We start from the raw sequence: 19534 nt of genomic DNA on the forward strand, positions 1-19534 counted from the left end.
TCCATTAAAAAACCAACTAAACAACAGATAATTTGTGTTTATCAGAATTAATGAATTATTTTTAAAGAATCAAAATAATTACTTTAAAAATGCAATTATTATTTTTTGTAATAATTAACGAATAAAACTATTAGAATTGGTCCAATAATAAAGAATTTGAATAGCATATATGAGTTGTTACGTTTAAATTTTAGTTTTAAAAATTATTTTTTGTACTCTTTATAAGTTTATCAAATTTTTAATTATGTTCAAATATTTTAGAAAATATACTTTTTAAAAATATTTATTTAATATAAAATAAATTAAAAATATTGTATAACTAAATATTTTAATATTATATTTTTTCAGATAATAACTAATAATGATTTAATTATAAATTTTTAAAATATAAAAATATAAAAAAATTTAATAAAATTATGCTAAGTTTTATTACCACCAATATAGGACTAAAAAAATATTTGAATCACTTGTATTATTCTTTATTTATAAATCGAATTAAAATATAATATACTTTCTAAACATTATTGTTATTATTGTTAAATAATTTTAAAATCTTTAATAAGATTTGTCACACTATAAAATTTAGGAGTGACGTTTAATCATCTATTTATAAGATAGTCATCTTAAAATTCATTCATATGAATCATTTTCATTGGATAATAATATAGTTTGTTTACCAAATAATTTATCAAAAGATTTTTAAAAATAAATATTGACACTCCAAAAAGATATAAGTATGACATTTGAAAAATAAATTTTATTATGTAATAGGAAATGATAATTAAATAAAAATATATTTTTCATGTATAAATAGTCTTTTTGTATTTCTGAGTACGGTTTATTACGAAGTGCATGATAAGTACTTGGTTTATGCTTTCTTCTTGTGTTCTTTACCTTTGTAGGTACTTTTGTCTCACGACAAATCAGATACATACTATACTTAATTTATGCTTTCCTCTTGTTTTCTTTATTTTTGTGGATACTTTTGTCTCACGTCAAATCAAAAACATATTTTCTGTATATAGAATGACTTAGCTTCAAATTGATTTTGTTTCCACTGTTCTACCAGTTAAAATACCTAAAAAGTAACCGCTAAATAAGAATTTTGTGTTTATCAGAGTTAACAAATCAAAGAATCCGATAATCACTACAAAAAATGCAATTATTTTTGTGTAATAACTAAAGAATAAAACTATTAGAATTGGTCCAATAATAAAAAATTTGAATAGCATATATGACTTGTTAGGTTTAAATTTTAGTTTTAATAATTATTTTTATAATTTTTATAATTTTATCAAATTTTTAATTATATTTTTATATTTTAAAAATTATAATTTTTAGAATATTTTTTAATATAAAATAAATTAAAAATATTAAATAACTAAATATTTTAATATTATTTTTTTTCATATGATAACTAATAAGGATTTAATTATAAACTTTTAAAATATAAAAATATAAAAAAATTAATAAAATTAAGCTAAGTTTTATTACCATCAATGTACGACTAAAAAATATTTGAAGCATTTGTATTATTCTTTGTTTATAAATCAAATTAAAATATAATATACTTTCTAAACATTATTGTTATTATTATTAAATAGTTTTACAATCTTTAATAAGATTTGTCACACCATCAAATTTAGAAGTGACGTTTAATCATCTACTATTTATAAGATAGTCATCTTAAAATTCATGCATATGATTCATTTTTATTGGATAATAATATAGTTTGTTTACCATATAATTTATCAAAAAAAATTTTAAAAATAAATATTGACATCCCAAAAAGACATAAGTATGACATTTGAAAAATAAATTTTATTATTTGTAATAGACAATGATAATTAAATAAAAATATATTTTTCAAATATAAACATATCTCTTTGTATTTTTGAGTACGGTTTATTACGAAGTGCATGATTTAAAATATCTAAAAAATATCTAAAAAATATATTTTCTGTACATAGAATGATTTAAAATATCTAAAAAATATCTAAAAAATATCTAAAAAATATATTTTCTGTACATAGAATGATTTAAAATATCTAAAAAATAACGGTTAAATCATTTTAAAAAAAAACCCAAAAACAGTCTCTGACAATTAGTTTAAAAGACAACGAAACTTTTGAGAAAATAAAATATCTAATCCAACTCTTAAACTTTATTTTTACGGGACTGATTAGTCCCTGTACAAAAAAATCAATGTTGTTTTCTTGATATAGAGACTAATTAATCCAAAAAAAAAATCAGAAGTCGGGTTAGGTGTTTTTTTTCTTAAAGACCTTATCGTCCTTTCAAGATAATTGTCAGAACGAGTGGAGTATTCACTCAATCATTTTATTTCCACTATTCCACTCATTAAAATACCTAAAAAATAACGGTTAAATAAGAATTCTGTGTTTATCAAAATTAATGAATTAAAGAATCAGATAATTACTTTAGAAAATACAATTTTTTGTAATAATTAAAGAATAAAACCTTTAGAATTGGTCCAATAATAAAGAATTTGAATAGCATATACGAGTTGTTACTTTAAATATTAGCTTTAATAATTACTTTTATAGTTTTTATAGTTTTATTAAATTTTGAACTATGTTCTTATATTTTAGAAAATATAATTTTTTAAAATATTTATTTAATATTAAATAAATTAAAAATATTGTATAACTAAATATTTTAATATCATATTTTTTTAAATAATAACTAATAACGATTTAATTATAAACTTTTAAAATATAAAAATTTTAATAAAATTCACCTAAGTTTTGTTACCACTAATGTATGACTAAAAAATATAATATATTGTATTTTTTACCATCTTTAATATAATATATTATTTATGTATCAAATTAAAATATAATATACTTTCTAAAAATTATTGTTATTATTATTAAATAGTTTTATTATCTTTAATAAGATATTGTCACAATAGAAAATTTAGAAGGGACACTTAACCATCTACCATGTAGGAGCTAGCCATCTTTAAGGTTTATGCATATGATTCATTTCTATCGGATAATAATATAGTTGTTTTACAATATAATTTATCAAAAAATTTTAAAAATAAATATTTACATCCAAAAAGATACAGGTATGATGTAAGATTCAAAACTTTTAAAAGATCTTGTTATGAGTTAATTTCAATTTATTTATTTATTAAAGATTTTAATTTTAAAAATTATTTTATTAAAGCTAACTCAATCAAATTTTGATAATTAAATTAAAAATTTTATCTAATTTTATAATTATTGGATAAGTTTTATATTTAAATTATAAAATTTAAGAATTGTAGAATAATAAGAATTTACATGGTTTGATTTAAATAATTTTGATTTGAAAATTTAATACTTTAATTTTTATGAATAAAGAAAATTAATTATACTATCTTTAATTATCGAAGTAGAATATTTATTTGAAAATAATTTGTAAGTTGATAATTAAATAGTTTTTTTTAATAAATACTAATGTTGGGTTAAAATAGGTTTTTAATTATCCTATTACTCTTGATTTTATAAAATTGTTATATTACTCATATGAATTTTACCCAAACTCTAATTTCATAAAATAAAACCCTAATTGAAATAAAAATCCCTAATTCCTTCTAAGCTAATCCTAGCCGCCTTTGTTTCCCCTTTCTAATCTAACATACGGCAGCAATAATAGAAAGCAAGAAAGAAAAAGAAAGAAAGAAACTGTGAGGGCAGAAAGGAAGAGATATGGGGAAAAGAGAGACCGGGAAGGAGGGAGACCGCGTGCAGTCATCACCGCCATGCCGCCGCTCCGTTGCCGTCGAGCCGCACCACCATCGTAGGAAAGAACCAAGGAGAGAGAGAGAGAGAGAGAGAGAGAGGAGCTGCTGTCGTCTGCACCGCCGCACCCTATCCGCGTTGTCGTCACTAATTGGTGGAAGGGAATAGCAGAGCGTGCACAGAGGAGGAGAAGCTGTTTACCATTGCCAAACCTCCGTCGCCAGTGATTCACCGCCGCTGAATCTCATCACTGCTGCCATGCCACCGCCGCGGAGAGAGGGAGTGACGCGATTAAAGAGAGGAGGAAGGACACCCGTGCGCCGTCGGAGCCAGTTTCGCCCAGTCGCCGGTGTCGTCTTCGTCTGAACCACCACCAGATTTGCCGCTGCCGAAGCTTCTGGCTACGCCTCTGCCGTCGGCATAGCTTACTGTCACTTGAGGTGAGCCGGCGTCGCATTTTTGCAGCTTTGAGCCACCAGCGTCGCTGTTGCTACTCCAAAATTCTGCTTCTTTTTCTTAGGGTTTGCTATCTCAGCCCCCTTGAAGTTACTGTCGGTTCTGTTCTTGCCGGTGAGGGTCATCGAGCTGCTGCAATTCCAGTCTCTTGTTCCTCTGATAAGGTTATTCTGTCGTGCCTTGTCTCGCTATAATGTTTCATTAATTAACTCTGTCATACTTTACATAAATGTTCCTTTGTCTCGCTATAATGTTCCTTCATTAATTAGTGTGCCATGTTATTGTTTGGAGTAAATGTGTGTATATATGTACATAGTTGCATTTCATTGTAAATTGTTCAAGTGACTAACCCCTCATCGTTACCATGAATCTCACTTTCCCTTCATTGCATGACGCGTTCACAACCGAATCCGAGCTTAGTCCCCTTTGATCCGGAAATAGAACGAACTTTGTTTCATATTAGACAAGCTCGGAGGCGGCTAAAGCTTGGAAAAGGTGAAGAGGTTTTCATCACCTCAACCACCTTACTAAAAGTGAACATTGAACCGTCACTCAAAGAAGGCATTAGTCATTCTCCCATCAATATCACTAACAACTCTTCTTTTGTTTTAGGTACTAACGCCATGGATGCTCCGAGGAGAGTTACCATCAAGGAAGCGGGTGCACCGGATTATGTCCTTCAACCCTTTCATGTGACTCATCCCAACTTGAATGCAAACTTTGAACTTAAGACCGCTTTGATCAACCTCCTACCTAAGTTTCATGGGCTTCCCGCACAAGATCCTATTCGACATCTCAAGGACTTTCATCGTATATGCTCAACAACTAGACGGGAAGGATCCGATGAAGTTGCTATATGGTTGTTTGCTTCCCCTTTTTCTCTTGAGGACAAGGCTAAAGAATGGTTCTACACTCTATCTAGTGAAGTCATCTCCGATTGGGACTTACTTAGAAGAGGATTCTTGGAAAAATTCTTGCCCCCGGAGAAGATGGATAGGCTAAGGAAGGAAATGTCTTGTATTGTGCAAGGTGAAACGGAACCGCTATACGAGTATTGGGAACGGTTTCGTAAGCTACTAGACGCATGCCCTAATCACATGCTTGACACTCAAGTATTGCTTGGATACATATGTCAAGGGATGCAAGAACAAGATAGAACTCTCTTGGACACCTCTTGCAATGGTTCTTTGTCTAAATATAAAACAGCGGAGGAGGCATGGCAACTTATCATTGACTTAGCCGAATCCAATCAACATATGAGACGAAGAGTCAACCGCCCAAGAACCGTGAATGAGGTATCAACTAGTAGTGAAACCACCGCTCTAACTCAATCCTTGAGCGAAATGACATCCATCTTGAGGCAACCCCAATTGAACCAACAACAACCACAACAACCTCAATCATACCAACAACACTCCCCACCCCCTCAACAACACAACCAACAATTGGTTCCTCACAAAGTGTGTGACATTTGTTCTTGTTATTCCCACTACATGGATGAGTGCCCGAGCCTTCAAGAAGATAACACTTTGGCGGCTATCCATAATTTCTATGACCGCCCAAATCAAGGGTACTACCAAGGCGGTAATCCTAATCAAGGCACCCTTATCAAGGAGGAAGCTACAATCAAGGGAGTGGGTATCACAACCAAAATTGGAGAGACAATCATCAACAAGGGAATAGACAACAACAACAATAGAGGAGGTCAAAGATGGAGCAACAACTCACAAAATTTCTCACAAAACCGGCCACCATTCAACCAACAAAATCAACCATACAACCAACAAAACCCACAAAGAAACTACCAAACATACCAACCACCACATCAAAGACCATCACCCAACCAATCACAAACCCCTCAACTCACATATGCAACCACCCCCTCCAACCAAGACGAAACACTCCGGACCATCATCCAAGGCCAAAAGGAACTACAAAACACACTTGCTTCCGGCCTTACCGGCCTCACCTCTACACTACAAGCTCTTCTTGCACGAATGGACACACCAACAAATACCACTCCTCAACCCCCAATCCAAAGCGCCATTCCCTCTCAACCTCAACCCAATCCTAAGGGGGCATCAATGCCATCACCCTTAGATCCGGAACACAATTAAAAGAGAAGGGAGCAAAAGACTCAAATCCTATCACAATCGCTCAAGAGGAGGAGAGAATAGATATAGAAGAGGTAATGGAAGAGGAGACACCACAAGTCATAGTTGAGGATGAAGCTCAACCAACAAAGGAGACCCCCAAGACCAAGAGAACCTTGGAAGAAGAAATTGCTCAACCACTCCCATTTCCAACACTTGCAAAGAAAGCTAGGAAGCGCATAGAACTCGACCCCAAAATGGTAGAAATGTTTAAGAAAGTTAAGGTAACCATCCCCCTCTTTGATGCTATCCATCAAGTTCCTAGATATGCAAAATTCCTTAAAGATATATGCATGAACAAGGATAGAATTCTTGAATTGGAAACCATCCCATTGGGGAGTTCTATTTCCGCTTTAATGGGAGCATTGCCCGAGAAGTGTGATGATCCGGGTCCTTGTATGGTCACTTGCACCGTCAATGGAGTTCAATTTATAGATTGTATGTGTGACCTCGGAGCATGTGTTAGCATCATGCCGCTCTCCGTCTATCGGGTATTGAAGTTGCCACAACTAAAAAGGTCGACGGCAAGATTTGTCCTAGCGGATAAAAGCATAATAACCGTGACGGGTGTCGCGGAAGATGTATTGGTGAATATCAAAGGGTTGGTGTTTCCGATTGACTTCTATGTCCTTGAAATGCCATCAATCGAAACCGAGAGAGCATCATCTATCCTACTTGGAAGACCATTTTTGAGAACTTCTAGATTTAAGCTAGATGCCTACTCGGGAACCTAGTCATTTGAAATAGATGGGAGAGTCGTAAGTTTTAGCCTAGAAGAAGCAATGAAGCACCCATCGGAGAATCACTCTCTATTTCGGTGTGACCCAATTGACAACATGGTTGACGAAGTGCACCTTGCAAAGTTAGATGAGAAGTACATGATTGAAGAAGCAAATGAAGGTCCAAGCAAACTAAACATCACACACCATACAAACCATCCGGAAACTCAAACTTCAAAGAATGACAAAAAGATGGAATTGAAGCCACTACCACCCCACTTAAGGTACTCATATCTTGATGAAGCCCAAAAGCTCCCCGTGATAATTGCAAAAGAGTTAACTCCTCAACAAGAAGAAAAGTTGCTAGATGTATTGAGGAAAAACAAAAGGGCGATTGGGTGGAGTTTGGCGGACCTAGTGGGAATAAGCCCCCAAGTATGCGAGCATCGCATATTTCTTGAAGAAGGAGCAAGACCGGTCCGACAACCTCAAAGGAGACTTAATCCAACCATTCTTGAGGTTGTGAAAAAAGAGGTCACTAGGCTACTTGAAGCGGACATCATCTATCCTATCTCGGATAGCGAGTGGGTAAGCCCGGTCCAAGTGGTGCCAAAGAAATCCGGGGTGACCACAATCAAAAATAAAAGCGGTGAACTTATAGCAACAAGAGTGCGAAATTCTTGGAGAGTATGCATAGACTACCGAAGGTTGAATGCGGCCACAAGAAAAGATCACTTCCCACTACCGTTCATTGATCAAATGCTTGATCGACTAGCCGGTAAATCATATTATTGCTTTCTTGATGGTTACTCCGGATACTTCCAAATTCACATTGCTCTAGAGGACCAAGAAAAAACCATATTTACTTGCCCCTTTGGAACGTATGCTTACAAGCGTATGCCATTTGGCCTATGCAATGCACCGGCAACATTTCAAAGATGCATGATGAGCTTATTTGCGGACTTTCTAGAACAATGTATGGAAGTTTTCATGGACGACTTTAGTGTGTACGGTGATTCATTTGATCATTGCCTAGGTAACCTTGAAAAAGTCTTAGAGAGATGCACCAAAACAAACCTTGTCTTAAATTTTGAAAAATGTCATTTCATGGTCAAACAAGGCATTGTTTTGGGACACATAGTCTCAAAAGAAGGCATCTCCGTAGATCCGACAAAAATAAATGTCATATCTAGTTTACCTTACCCCTCCTCCGAGAGGGAAGTCCGCTCTTTTCTTGGACATGCAGGATTCTATAGGAGATTCATCAAAGACTTTAGCAAGGTGGCTTTACCCCTCTCTCGACTACTACAAAAGGACACTGAATTTGAGCTGAGCAAGGAATGTGTGGAAGCATATGACAAACTTAAAGTAGCATTGACACAAGTTCTTATTGTGCAAGGACCGAATTGGACTCAACCATTTGAAATCATGTGTGATGCTTCGAATTATGCGATAGGAGCCGCGTTAGCACAACGCGAGGGTAAGATTCCCTATGTCATAGCTTACGCTTCCAAAACACTAGACGGAGCCCAATCCAACTACACTACTACCGAAAAGGAACTCCTAGCTATTATTTTTGCTTTGGACAAGTTCCGAGCCTATCTTCTAGGTTCCAAGGTTGTACTGTACTCGGATCACGCGGCACTAAAGTATTTGTTGGCCAAAAATGAATCAAAACCGAGATTAATTCGTTGGGTGCTTTTGTTACAAGAATTTGACTTGGAGATCAAGGATAGGAGTGGTTCCCAAAACCTAGTGGCGGACCATCTAAGTCGCCTCGAACACACAAAAGGCGACACCACTCCTATCAATGACTCCTTTCCTCTAGATGGTTTGCACGCAATCTCGGAAGTAGTTCCTTGGTATGCCCCAATAGCAAACTACTTGGTTTCACGCACTCTCCCTCCCAATCTCAACAAACATCAAAAGGATAAGCTGAAAAGCGAATCCAAATACTATGTTTGGGACGATCCCTATTTGTGGAGGTGTGGAGCGGACCAAATAGTGCGACGATGCATACATCAAATCGAATTCCAAGCAATCTTGGACGCTTGCCATGCTTCCGAAGGAGGTGGCCACTATGGCCCCCAAAGAACGGCAAGAAAGGTCCTTGATTGCGGATTTTGGTGGCCAACCCTTCTCAAAGATTCTTCTCTCTATTGCAAATCTTGTCCCCAATGCATTCGGTTTGGAAATATTTCTAAGAAGGACGAAATTCCCCAACAAAATATGCTTTTTTGTGAAATCTTCGATGTATGGGGAATCGACTTCATGGGACCATTTCCAAATTCCAATGGCTTTCTCTACATCTTGTTAGCCGTCGATTATGTGTCAAAATGGGTGGAGGCAATCCCCACCCGAACGGATGATGCTCATGTTGTTTATTCTTTTGTGAGGAACAATATCATTTGTCGCTTTGGCTCCCCAAGAGCAATCATAAGTGACCAAGGATCCCACTTTTGCAACAAAAAAATGGACGGCCTCATGAGAAAGTATGGCATCATACACAAAGTCGCCACGGCTTACCACCCTCAGACAAACGGCCAAGCTGAAGTTTCTAACCGGGAAATCAAACATGTGTTGGAAAGGATTGTGAAGCCGAATCGGAAGGATTGGAGCGCTAAACTCTCCGATGCACTTTGGGCATATCGCACGGCCTACAAAACACCCATTGGAATGAGCCCTTTTAGACTTGTATATGGTAAAGCATGCCATCTACCAGTAGAAATCGAACACAAAGCTTATTGGGCCATAAAGGAATGCAATATGAATTTGGGTGGAGCCGGAGTAGAGAGAAAGCTTCAACTGGCGGAATTGGAATGCTTAAGATTAGAAGCCTATGACAATTCTAAACTTTACAAGGAAAAGATGAAAGCCATCCATGACAAGAACATTAGGAGAAGGGAATTCAGACCCGGTGAACTAGTCCTTCTTTACAACTCAAGGTTGAGATTGCTACCCGGAAAGCTTAGATCAAGGTGGGATGGACCCTACCAAGTAGAGAAAGTAGAACCTTATGGGGTCTACCACTTGCGCCACCCATCAAGTCCGGACATTTTCAAGGTAAATGGGCAACGTCTCAAATTGTACCATGGTGAGCAAAGAAAGAACTCCAAGGAATTTGAAGTGTTCCTCTTGAGGGATGCATCTCTTGAACAAGAACTTTAAGCCAGTGGAAGTCCAACTTAAGGACGGTAAACAAAAGTGCTAGGTGGGAGACACCCCATCATGGTAAGATCTTCCTTTGTACATAGTCATTGCATCGTTCTTTGATTGACACTTGCTTAACACTTGACTTCATGTTTGGTAGCTAGGTAATAGATGTAGTTGTAGCTAGATTTCAATTCTAATTTTGCTTCATTTGTTGAGTTCATTTGGTAGTTTATCAAGTTAAAACATGCTTAAGTGGCTGTTTGGAGGGTTGGAATGCTAAAAGTGGTGCGAAAACATGCAAACTTTGAAAAAGGCACCCTTCTGCGCGTGCGCGCACCTGGCGCGCGCGAGTCCATGAAGCATTTGACGACCATCCATGCGGACGCGCACCGTGCGCGGACGCGTGGGTTGCAAAAAGCACCCCTCCATACATTTTCCAGAGAGTTGCGCCCACACCACGCTAGCACCGTGCCTGAGGCACAGGTCAATCACGCGTGCGCGCACATGGCGCGTACGCACGCTTTGACAATTCTGCAGATCGACGCGCTAGCGCACCGTACGCGCGCGCGCCGATCACCCTTGTGCACTCCTGGTACATATTTTCCAGAGAGTTAGGCCACTCTCGGGCCTACACTAAGCCACCAGCCCACCACCTCTGCCGCGTGCGCGCACTTGGCGCGCACGCGTCCATATGCTCACAAAACGATGTGCGCGCGCGCGCCTATGCCGCGCACGCATCCCTCGTCCTGCACCCTCCTCTAGGCCACTCCACAGAGAGTTAGGCCCACCCCAGGCCCATCTCATGTCTGGGGCATAACCACATTGCCAACTTCTGCAGCCAACTTCTGGTACTTCGTCCAGAGAGTTGTGCCACCTCTAAGCCACCCTTGCGCTACCAGCACAAGCACATGGGCGCGTGCGCGCAACGTGCGCGCGCGCGCCACCACACCACCCCACTTCCTTGCGCGAGCGCGCACCATACGCGCACGCGTGGGTAATCGACGTCAATATAACAGGGAGCACACTTGCCCCCTTCATTCTTCTTCTCCCTTTTTCTTCTCACTCTCTCTACTACCCATCCACCTACTACCATTTCTTCTTCCATTCAACCACCTCCTACCACCTACCTCCGGTGGCCCCTACATTGTCTCTCCACTCTCCATCACTCCACTCTACAACTTCTTCTTCCATACCCATTTCCATCTCTCAAGGTACTATACTAAGCTTCCCTCTTGCTCTACCTCTCTCTTTTTGATTCTTAGTCATTTAGTTTCATTTTCTTTTAGGTAGCCTCTTTCCTTTTCTCCTCCCTCTTTTTAGTTATTTTTTTGGGGTGCTTTTGCTCTTTTTCCAATTAACACTTTGGTGTGCGAAATTGTGATCACTACTTTTCACAACTCAAATAATCCCTAGTAATGGCCCCAAAAAAACTTGGTGCTCAATACCATGGCATAAACACAACTTTGCACAACTAACCAGCAAGTGCACTGGGTCGTCCAAGTAATAAACCTTACGCGAGTAAGGGTGGATCCCACGGAGATTGTTGGTATGAAGCAAGCTATGGTCACCTTGTAAATCTTAGTCAGGCAGACTCAAATGGGTATAGATGATATATCAATAAAACATAAAGATAAAGATAGAGATACTTATGTATATCATTGGTGAGAGCTTCAGATAAGCGAATGGAGGTGCTTTCCCTTCCGTCTCTCTGCTTTCCTACTGTCTTCATCCAATCCTTCTTACTCCCTTCCATGGCAAGCTTATGCAAGGGTTTCACCGTTGTCAGTGGCTACCTCCCATCCTCTCAGTGGAAATGTTCAACGCACCCTGTCACGGCACGGCTATCCATCTGTCGGTTCTCGGTCAGGCCAGAATAGAATCCAGTGATTCTTTTGCGTCTGTCACTAACGCCCCGCCTGCTAGGAGTTTGAAGCATGTCACAGTCATTCAATCATTGAATCCTACTCAGAATACCACAGACAAGGTTAGACCTTCCGGATTCTCTTGAATGCCGCCATCAGTTCTTGCCTATACCACGAAGACTCTGATCTCACGGAATGGCTGGCTCGTTTGTCAGGCGAGCACTCGGTTGTCAGGCGATCAACCATGCATCGTGTATCAGGAATCCAAGAGATAAACATTAGAGCCTTGTTGCTTGTAGAACAGAGTGGTTGTCAGTCACTTGTTCATAAGTGAGAATGATGATGAGTGTCACATAATCATCACATTCATCAAGTTCTTGAGTGCGAATGAATATCTTGGAATAAGAACAAGCTGAATTGAATAGAAGAACAATAGTAATTGCATTAATACTCGAGGTACAGCAGAGCTCCACACCTTAATCTATGGTGTGTAGAAACTCCACCGTTGAAAATACATAATGTAACGACCCAACTCCCAGTATGCCATGGTCATACAAGAAGCTAAGTGTTACTAACTTATTTTTCCTAATTATTAACTATTACTTAATATATGAGCCTGTTCCTTGTTAGAACGTTGCCAATTTTACGAGTAACTTTTTTTTTTATTCACTGCGGATGTTAATGTAAAATAAGCAAGCATACATTGAGAGCAATAAAAGCAAGCATAGAGAAATATAGAAATATAGCAGATAATATACATCATGTACACTATAACAAAACATGTAGCGTTTACACAAGATCAAGTCAGTTTACATCCTCGTCAACCTACGTAGCTAATATATACACGACACTCCCAGGGCCTGGCCCATACAAAAAGCCGTTAAACTGGCACCCAGGCTAGCCTAACCACTATATAGCTCCTAGCTCTCGGGTGTATTAACACAAGTGAGAGACTATCTATCCGATAATGTTAGACTAGAGTGTCATCAAAAGAATGCCCCTTTCGCAGTCAAACTATATCTACTCGTGGCCGTTCGGAGAATCGCCGTGAGGCTCGTCCATCTCCTCATCCTGCTCTATCCCTATCTCAGGATCCTCCTCCTCCTCCTCATCATCCGCAGCTACAACTGTACCCTCAGATCCACCAGAAACACTGCTGTCACTATGTACAAAACCATTCGCGAGCACAGGTCCGTTCGCGTATATAGGAGCTACCCCATCATCCGGTAGTGCCGGCTCATCAGGCTGTGGAAAGTCAGGGATCGGCTCAGGAGGAAGGTCCCACTCTGGTGGTATCACAGGTACGTAGTCACCAGCTAACTCGGGCTCATCAGGAATGATAGGCTCAGGTTCCACCTCATTCAAAGGTTGAGCTGGTATAGGGTGCTCAGGGTCATTAGGAAAAGGATGTACAGGTGCGTCAGGATGTAACCAGGATAAGGGAAAGTCGTAAGGAGCATCAGGGTCAAAATGCGGGCTAGACAGAGGATGTTGAAAGGCTCGATCAGGTAACGCGTATCGTCTAATACGAGGCTCCAATCCCATGATGAAATAACTGTGATGTACTGGATCCTCGTAGACGTAAGGGTCCTCGAACTCATAGAAGATCACGCCCGTCTCCATCTGAGGGGGAGGAAGGGAGAGAGAAGGGGTAAGAACTGGGGAGTTCTTAGTAGGGTCGGGGTTATTAGTTACGTTCATTTATTTGGGGTCGATTAACAGACGAATAACATAATATAGCGAAACATTAAACAAAAGATAAAAACAGAAAGAGAAAGTAGAGACAATAGAAAGCAGAACACAAACAAAAGAATACAAGAAAATAAAACATAGAAATAGCATACAAGCAGACAAACACAAAGAAATAGATCACACACAGAAAGAAATGCAACAGAGAGTGATGCGCAGACAAAAATGATGCATGTCTAGTCCTAGCACAGGCCATGAGCTCATGTGTCGGTTATCACCTGCATTCCCGACATTTATCCGGTCACGAGTTCACGATTTCCCGGATACGATTTTCCGTTCAAATAAATGCGCATATAATTATTAGCAGCTCTATTGAGACAGCCTCTGCTTTCTACTCGCAGGAAATATACTCTTGGGAACGGAAACTTGCTGTAGGTATCCTAGTTTCCCTATAGAAGCTCTTGTGAACGGAAAATTGCTGTAGGTATCCTAGTTTCCCTACAGAAGCTCTTGGGTTGCCTCAAGCAACAGATCATCACATAATCATTCTCATTATCATCATTCATCATCATTCTCATTAATCATCATCATTTTCACATTCTTATGCAGTACCTCTTTCTTTCTCTGTTCAATCATTCTGTACAAACTTTACATCTTTCACTTTTACAACATCTTAATTCAAACCATCTTTATCAAATTACTCTTTTCTCTTGATCTCTTTTCTCTATTCTGGTTACTCTATTCTCTGTATCTCTTTACTCTGCTCTGGTTACTCTTTTCTCTGCTTAACGTACGTATTTAAAGCTTATGTAAATTTCGGTATGAATAGTTAGCTTGTCCCAAGTATAGGTTCATTAAGTCTATACTAAAACAGTTTAACTTTTCATATAATACCTAATCCTAGTCGCAACTCAAGGACTAACTATGTTTCCCTAGTTTGTTCACTAATGTCTGTCTGCTTTTCTGTCATTAAAACTTTACAAACTTTTTCTTCGATTTTTATCTTTTCTTTAACTTTTTATCTTTTATTTATCTTTGCCTCACTAATATGTTCTTACCACTCCCTAAGTGTGTTATGAAGGTAATTATGAGATTCTGCACTTAAAGTTGTCTTTCTAAAGCTTTTACAGAAAACTGCCTTTTCTGCATTATTTTATTATTTTTATTAAAATATTATTTTTAATTAAATATTATTATTTAATATTTATTATTTATTATTTATTATTAAATTTTCGAAAATTAACTCACTTTTACTTTTAACCTTTAAAATTCACTTTTACCACCCGTAACTTTTAATATTTCTACTTTTACCACCCTAACTTTCAGAAATTACCAAACAACCCCTAAAACACCAAAATAATTACTTCCTTGCCCTTTCTAAGATCTAAAAGGTGTTCTTCAATGTTCTTCACCACACTCAAAGTGTTCTTCATGTTCTTCATATATTCTTCAAATTCTTTCTCTGTTTTTACCCGTTTTTCAGTCTTTTCAGCAATCGATTTTTACTATAATTCATAATAAATTAGCAGCCACTAAAACCCCATCTTTTCTACATGATTTCTTCACAAATTGAACCTCAATTTAAGCCTAGGGTTTCGTTTTTCCAGCTGCTCCAAGAACATGAACATAAAGCTTGCATTTCATCAAATTTCATCAAAATTTCACCAAATTTTCACCAAGAATCAATCATATATGCAACCAATTTTTAGCACAGCCAAATAATACAACATTCACACATCTCAAACACAAATAATCAAGATTAATTTCGTGACACCCTACCTGGTTTTGCTGCTCTTAATTCAATCAAACTTTCAGGTGGTCCTTAAGCACTTTTTCTTCCTAAATCACACCAAGAAACACATATTTAACCATGTTTCCTTGAAACCGAATCAAAAGAGAGATGGTGCAGCCAACTCACCTTGATCCCAGCCTTGATAAGTCATATGATCATGTAGAGAAAGAAGAGAGGATCATTTTGGTCGGATTGGAATTTTGATTTGAGTTTTAGTTCAGCAGGAATCAAGCTTTGAAGATTTGGAACTAAGAACTTTTCTCTCTTTTTCTCTCTACCTATTTTCGGCCACAAAGTGAAAATGAGCCAGCCTTGGGGGTTTTGGGGGTGTAGGGTGAGTTGTGATTGGTTGGCTTGGAGGTGGATTAAAATAATATTAAAATATCTCAGGTGTATAACTACTAAAACTAGGTGTATCGGAACACTTGCAAAAACATCTCTAAAAATTATTTTCTGAGCTACTAGCATAAATGACACTAGTAACATATTTATTATAAGAATAAAACATGAATAATGAGGCCTTAGCATTGCTAAAGTCATCAGAGAGTGCTGGTGCTAAGCTGCACCAGTAAACTGTGAACCCGGTTAAACCGATTTTCTGTTTTTAACTAAAACTAACCAGGTAACCTTATAATATCATTCAAGAAACTTCTAATACTCATATAATGATGATATTACCCTATTATCTCTCTTCTCTCATGAATCGAGTCCGGTTCGTCAAACTGAGACTATTTATGAAAAACCGGATCAAAACTCCTAACCGATACGGTTCAAAAACTATGTTCTTCGTAACTGCATTATCAAGCTTGCCTCATAAAAGGTTCTAGCTTAAAGATGACATAATGACAATTAGAATTGAGATACTTGATAATATATCAGAGCTTCTCCCCTTACTGATCCTCCGGAGTTCTCCGTACTTTCAGAAAAGATCTCGCGTACTCGAAAACCGGGGTTGTTACATTCTACCCTCCTAAAAGAAAATTTTGCCCTCAAAATTTCAGTTACCTGAGAATAGATGCGGGTAATCAGCTTTCATCTTATCCTCCAATTCCCAAGTGTATTCTTCTTCTCCTCTTTGTCCCCAAGCTACTTTGACTAAGCGAACAGTCTTGCCTCTCAGCTGCTTATCACTTCTTTCTATGATCTGAACTGGTGATGCTTGATATGTCAAATCGTTTCGTAACTGTACCGTCTCTGGTTTTAAAATGTGACTCTCGTCGGGAATATATTTCTTAAGTTGTGAGACATGGAAAACATCATGAAGGTTTGATAGATTTGGAGGAAGGGCTACTTGATAAGCTACTAGACCGACTCTTTTAAGTATTTGGAAAGGTCCTATGTATCGAGGGTTAAGCTTTTTAGTCTTAAGGGCTCTACCTATTCCAGTAGTCGGGGTTACTTTAAGAAATACATGGTCTCCCTCACTAAACTCTAAGGGTCTACGTCTATTATCGGCATAGCTCTTTTGACGACTCTGTGCTGTCTGGATCTTCTGGCGAATCCCCTTTATCTTCTCAGTAGTTTCTTGCACTAAGTCTGGACCCAAGACACTAGCTTCTCCATCATCATGCCAACACAATGGTGTCTGACATCTCCTTCCATAGAGAGCTTCATATGGTGCCATCCCGATACTTTGTTGGTAACTGTTGTTGTAGACGAACTCGACTAACGGCAAATATTTATCCCAACTACCTTGGTTATCCATCACACAAGATCTTAGCATGTCTTCCAATGTCTGGATTGTTCGCTCTGATTGTCCGTCTGTCTGAGGATGGTATGCTGTACTCATATGCAATTCTGTTCCTAAAGCTTTCTGGAAAGCTCCCCAAAATCTGGAAGTAAACCTCGGATCTCGGTCTGAAACAATTGATGAAGGTATTCCGTGCAATCGTATGATTTCTTGAATATATATCCGTGCCAGCCTTTCTAATGTATAGTCAACTCGAATCGGAAGGAAGTGCGCTGATTGTGTCAACCTGTCCACAATTACCCAAATGGCATCGTGTCCTGTTGAAGTCCTTGGCAATCCCATAACAAAATCCATAGTGATCTGCTCCCATTTCCATTGTGGTATTTCTAAGGGTTGCAGGGTTCCTGACGGTTTCTGGTGTTCCACCTTCACCTTCTGGCAAGTTAAACATTTTGAGACATAATCAGCTACCTCTTTCTTTAAGCCCGGCCACCAAAACATTTGTTTCAAATCCTGATACATCTTTGTTACTCCAGGATGCATAGAAAATCTACTTTGATGAGCTTCTGCAAGAATCCTTTGCCGTAAATCTCCAGAGCTAGGCACACAAATTTTGTTCTTGTATCTCTAGAGACTGCTACGATCTAGTCTTACAGCTTCTGGTTCTTCTACTTTCATCCGTCTCAGCATCGTCATCATTTCTGAGTCCTGTGCTTGTGCTTGCTGAATCCTAATCTTAAAATCTGGTGTTATATGCAACTGCGCCAAACAGACTCCATTTGACGTCTCAGCCATAGCCAACTTAAGGTCCTCAAATTCCGCAAGTAGCTTCTCTTCTTTTATCATCATCCAAGAAATACTCAAATTCTTCCTGCTCAAGGCGTCTGCCACCACGTTTGCTTTTCCTGGGTGATAACTTAACTTAAAATCATAGTCCTTCAGGAACTCCATCCACCTTCGCTGTCGCATATTAAGATCCTTCTGGTCAAAGATATACTTTAAACTTTTGTGGTCAGAGAAAACTTCTAGTTGAGCGCCATACAAATAGTGCCTCCAGATCTTCAGAGCAAACACCACTGCCGCCAACTCTAAGTCATGCGTCGGATAATTTCGTTCATGAGGTCTCAGCTGCCGGGAAGCATAAGCCACCACATTTTTGTCTTGCATCAGCACACATCCAAGTCCTTTATGAAAGGCGTCACAGTATACTTCAAAAGGTTTCTGTGGGTCGGGTAGTACTAATACAGGTGCAGTTGTTAACTTCTCCTTAAGCATCTTGAAACTTCTATCACACTCAGCCGTCCAAACGAACGGAACTTTCTTTCGTGTAAGGTAAGTCAAAGGTAAGGCTATCGGTGAAAATCCTTTGATGAACCTCCGGTAATATCCAGCAAGTCCGAGAAAACTCCGAACTTCTGTAACGGTCGTAGGTGGTTCCCATTGCACTACTGCTTCAATTTTTGAAGGATCCACCGCAATTCCTCCCTGTGATATAACATGTCCCAAAAATGCCACCTTCTCTGTCCAGAACTCGCACTTTGATAGTTTAGCATATAACTTTCGAGTCCTCAGTATCTGCAATACAGCCCTTAGATGCTCTTCATGCTCTCCTTCTGTCTTCGAATAAATGAGAATATCGTCTATGAAAACTACTACGAACTGATCAAGGTACGGACGGAAAATACGATTCATGTAATCCACGAAAATCGCAGGAGCATTAGTTAGTCCAAACGACATAACTGTATACTCATAGTGACCATATCGAGTTCTAAATGCAGTCTTCGGTATATCTGATTCTTTCACTCGAATCTGGTGATAGCCTGATCGCAATCAATCTTCGAAAACACAGTTGCACCTTTTAACTGATCCATCAAATCATCTATTCGTGGAAGTGGGTACTTGTTCTTGATAGTGACTTTATTTAACTGTCGGTAATCTACGCAAAGTCTCATTCCACCATCCTTCTTCTTTACTAGCAATACCGGAGCTCCCCAAGGTGATGCACTGGGACGAATAAATTTCTTGCCAAGTAGCTCATCCAACTGCTTCTTCAACTCTGCAAGTTCCAGTGGTGACATCCGGTACGGTGCTATGGAAATCGGTCCGGTTCCAGGTACAAGTTCAATGCTGAATTCTATCTCTCGCTGAGGAGGAAACTCAGGTATGTCGTCCGGGAAAACATCAGGAAATTTCTTCACCACTCGGATTTGTTCTAAGCTTACTTCACTGTCATTTGAGCTAGCCGCTAACAGAACGTACCCCTCACAA

The 19534-nt window shown here is 38.4% G+C and overlaps 2 protein-coding genes across 2 annotated transcripts; one reads left to right on the top strand and one right to left on the bottom strand.

The window, feature by feature from the left end:
* Positions 1 to 9552: 9552 nt before the first annotated feature.
* LOC130934494 (uncharacterized) lies at positions 9553 to 10541 on the top strand. The gene is made up of 2 exons (XM_057864059.1): positions 9553 to 9997; positions 10462 to 10541. The coding sequence occupies exons 1-2, from the start codon at positions 9553 to 9555 to the stop codon at positions 10539 to 10541; spliced, it is 525 nt and encodes a 174-aa protein (XP_057720042.1).
* A 2574-nt stretch (positions 10542 to 13115) lies between these two features.
* On the bottom strand, positions 13116 to 13718 carry LOC130934495 (uncharacterized). The gene has a single exon (XM_057864060.1). The coding sequence runs from the start codon at positions 13716 to 13718 to the stop codon at positions 13116 to 13118; it is 603 nt and encodes a 200-aa protein (XP_057720043.1).
* Positions 13719 to 19534: the final 5816 nt, after the last annotated feature.

The sequence above is a fragment of the Arachis stenosperma genome, chromosome 6, assembly GCF_014773155.1.
Source record: "Arachis stenosperma cultivar V10309 chromosome 6, arast.V10309.gnm1.PFL2, whole genome shotgun sequence".
NCBI lineage: Eukaryota > Viridiplantae > Streptophyta > Magnoliopsida > Fabales > Fabaceae > Arachis > Arachis stenosperma.

Coding starts and splice junctions, on each gene's coding strand:
- LOC130934495 (XM_057864060.1), bottom strand. CDS start 13,718: ATGGAGACGGGCGTGATCTTCTATGAGTTCGAGGACCCTTACGTCTAC.
- LOC130934494 (XM_057864059.1), top strand. CDS start 9,553: ATGGACGGCCTCATGAGAAAGTATGGCATCATACACAAAGTCGCCACG. Junction 9,998..10,461: donor GAGAAGGGAATTCAGACCCG/GTGAACTAGTCC, acceptor TTCATTTGGTAG/TTTATCAAGTTAAAACATGC.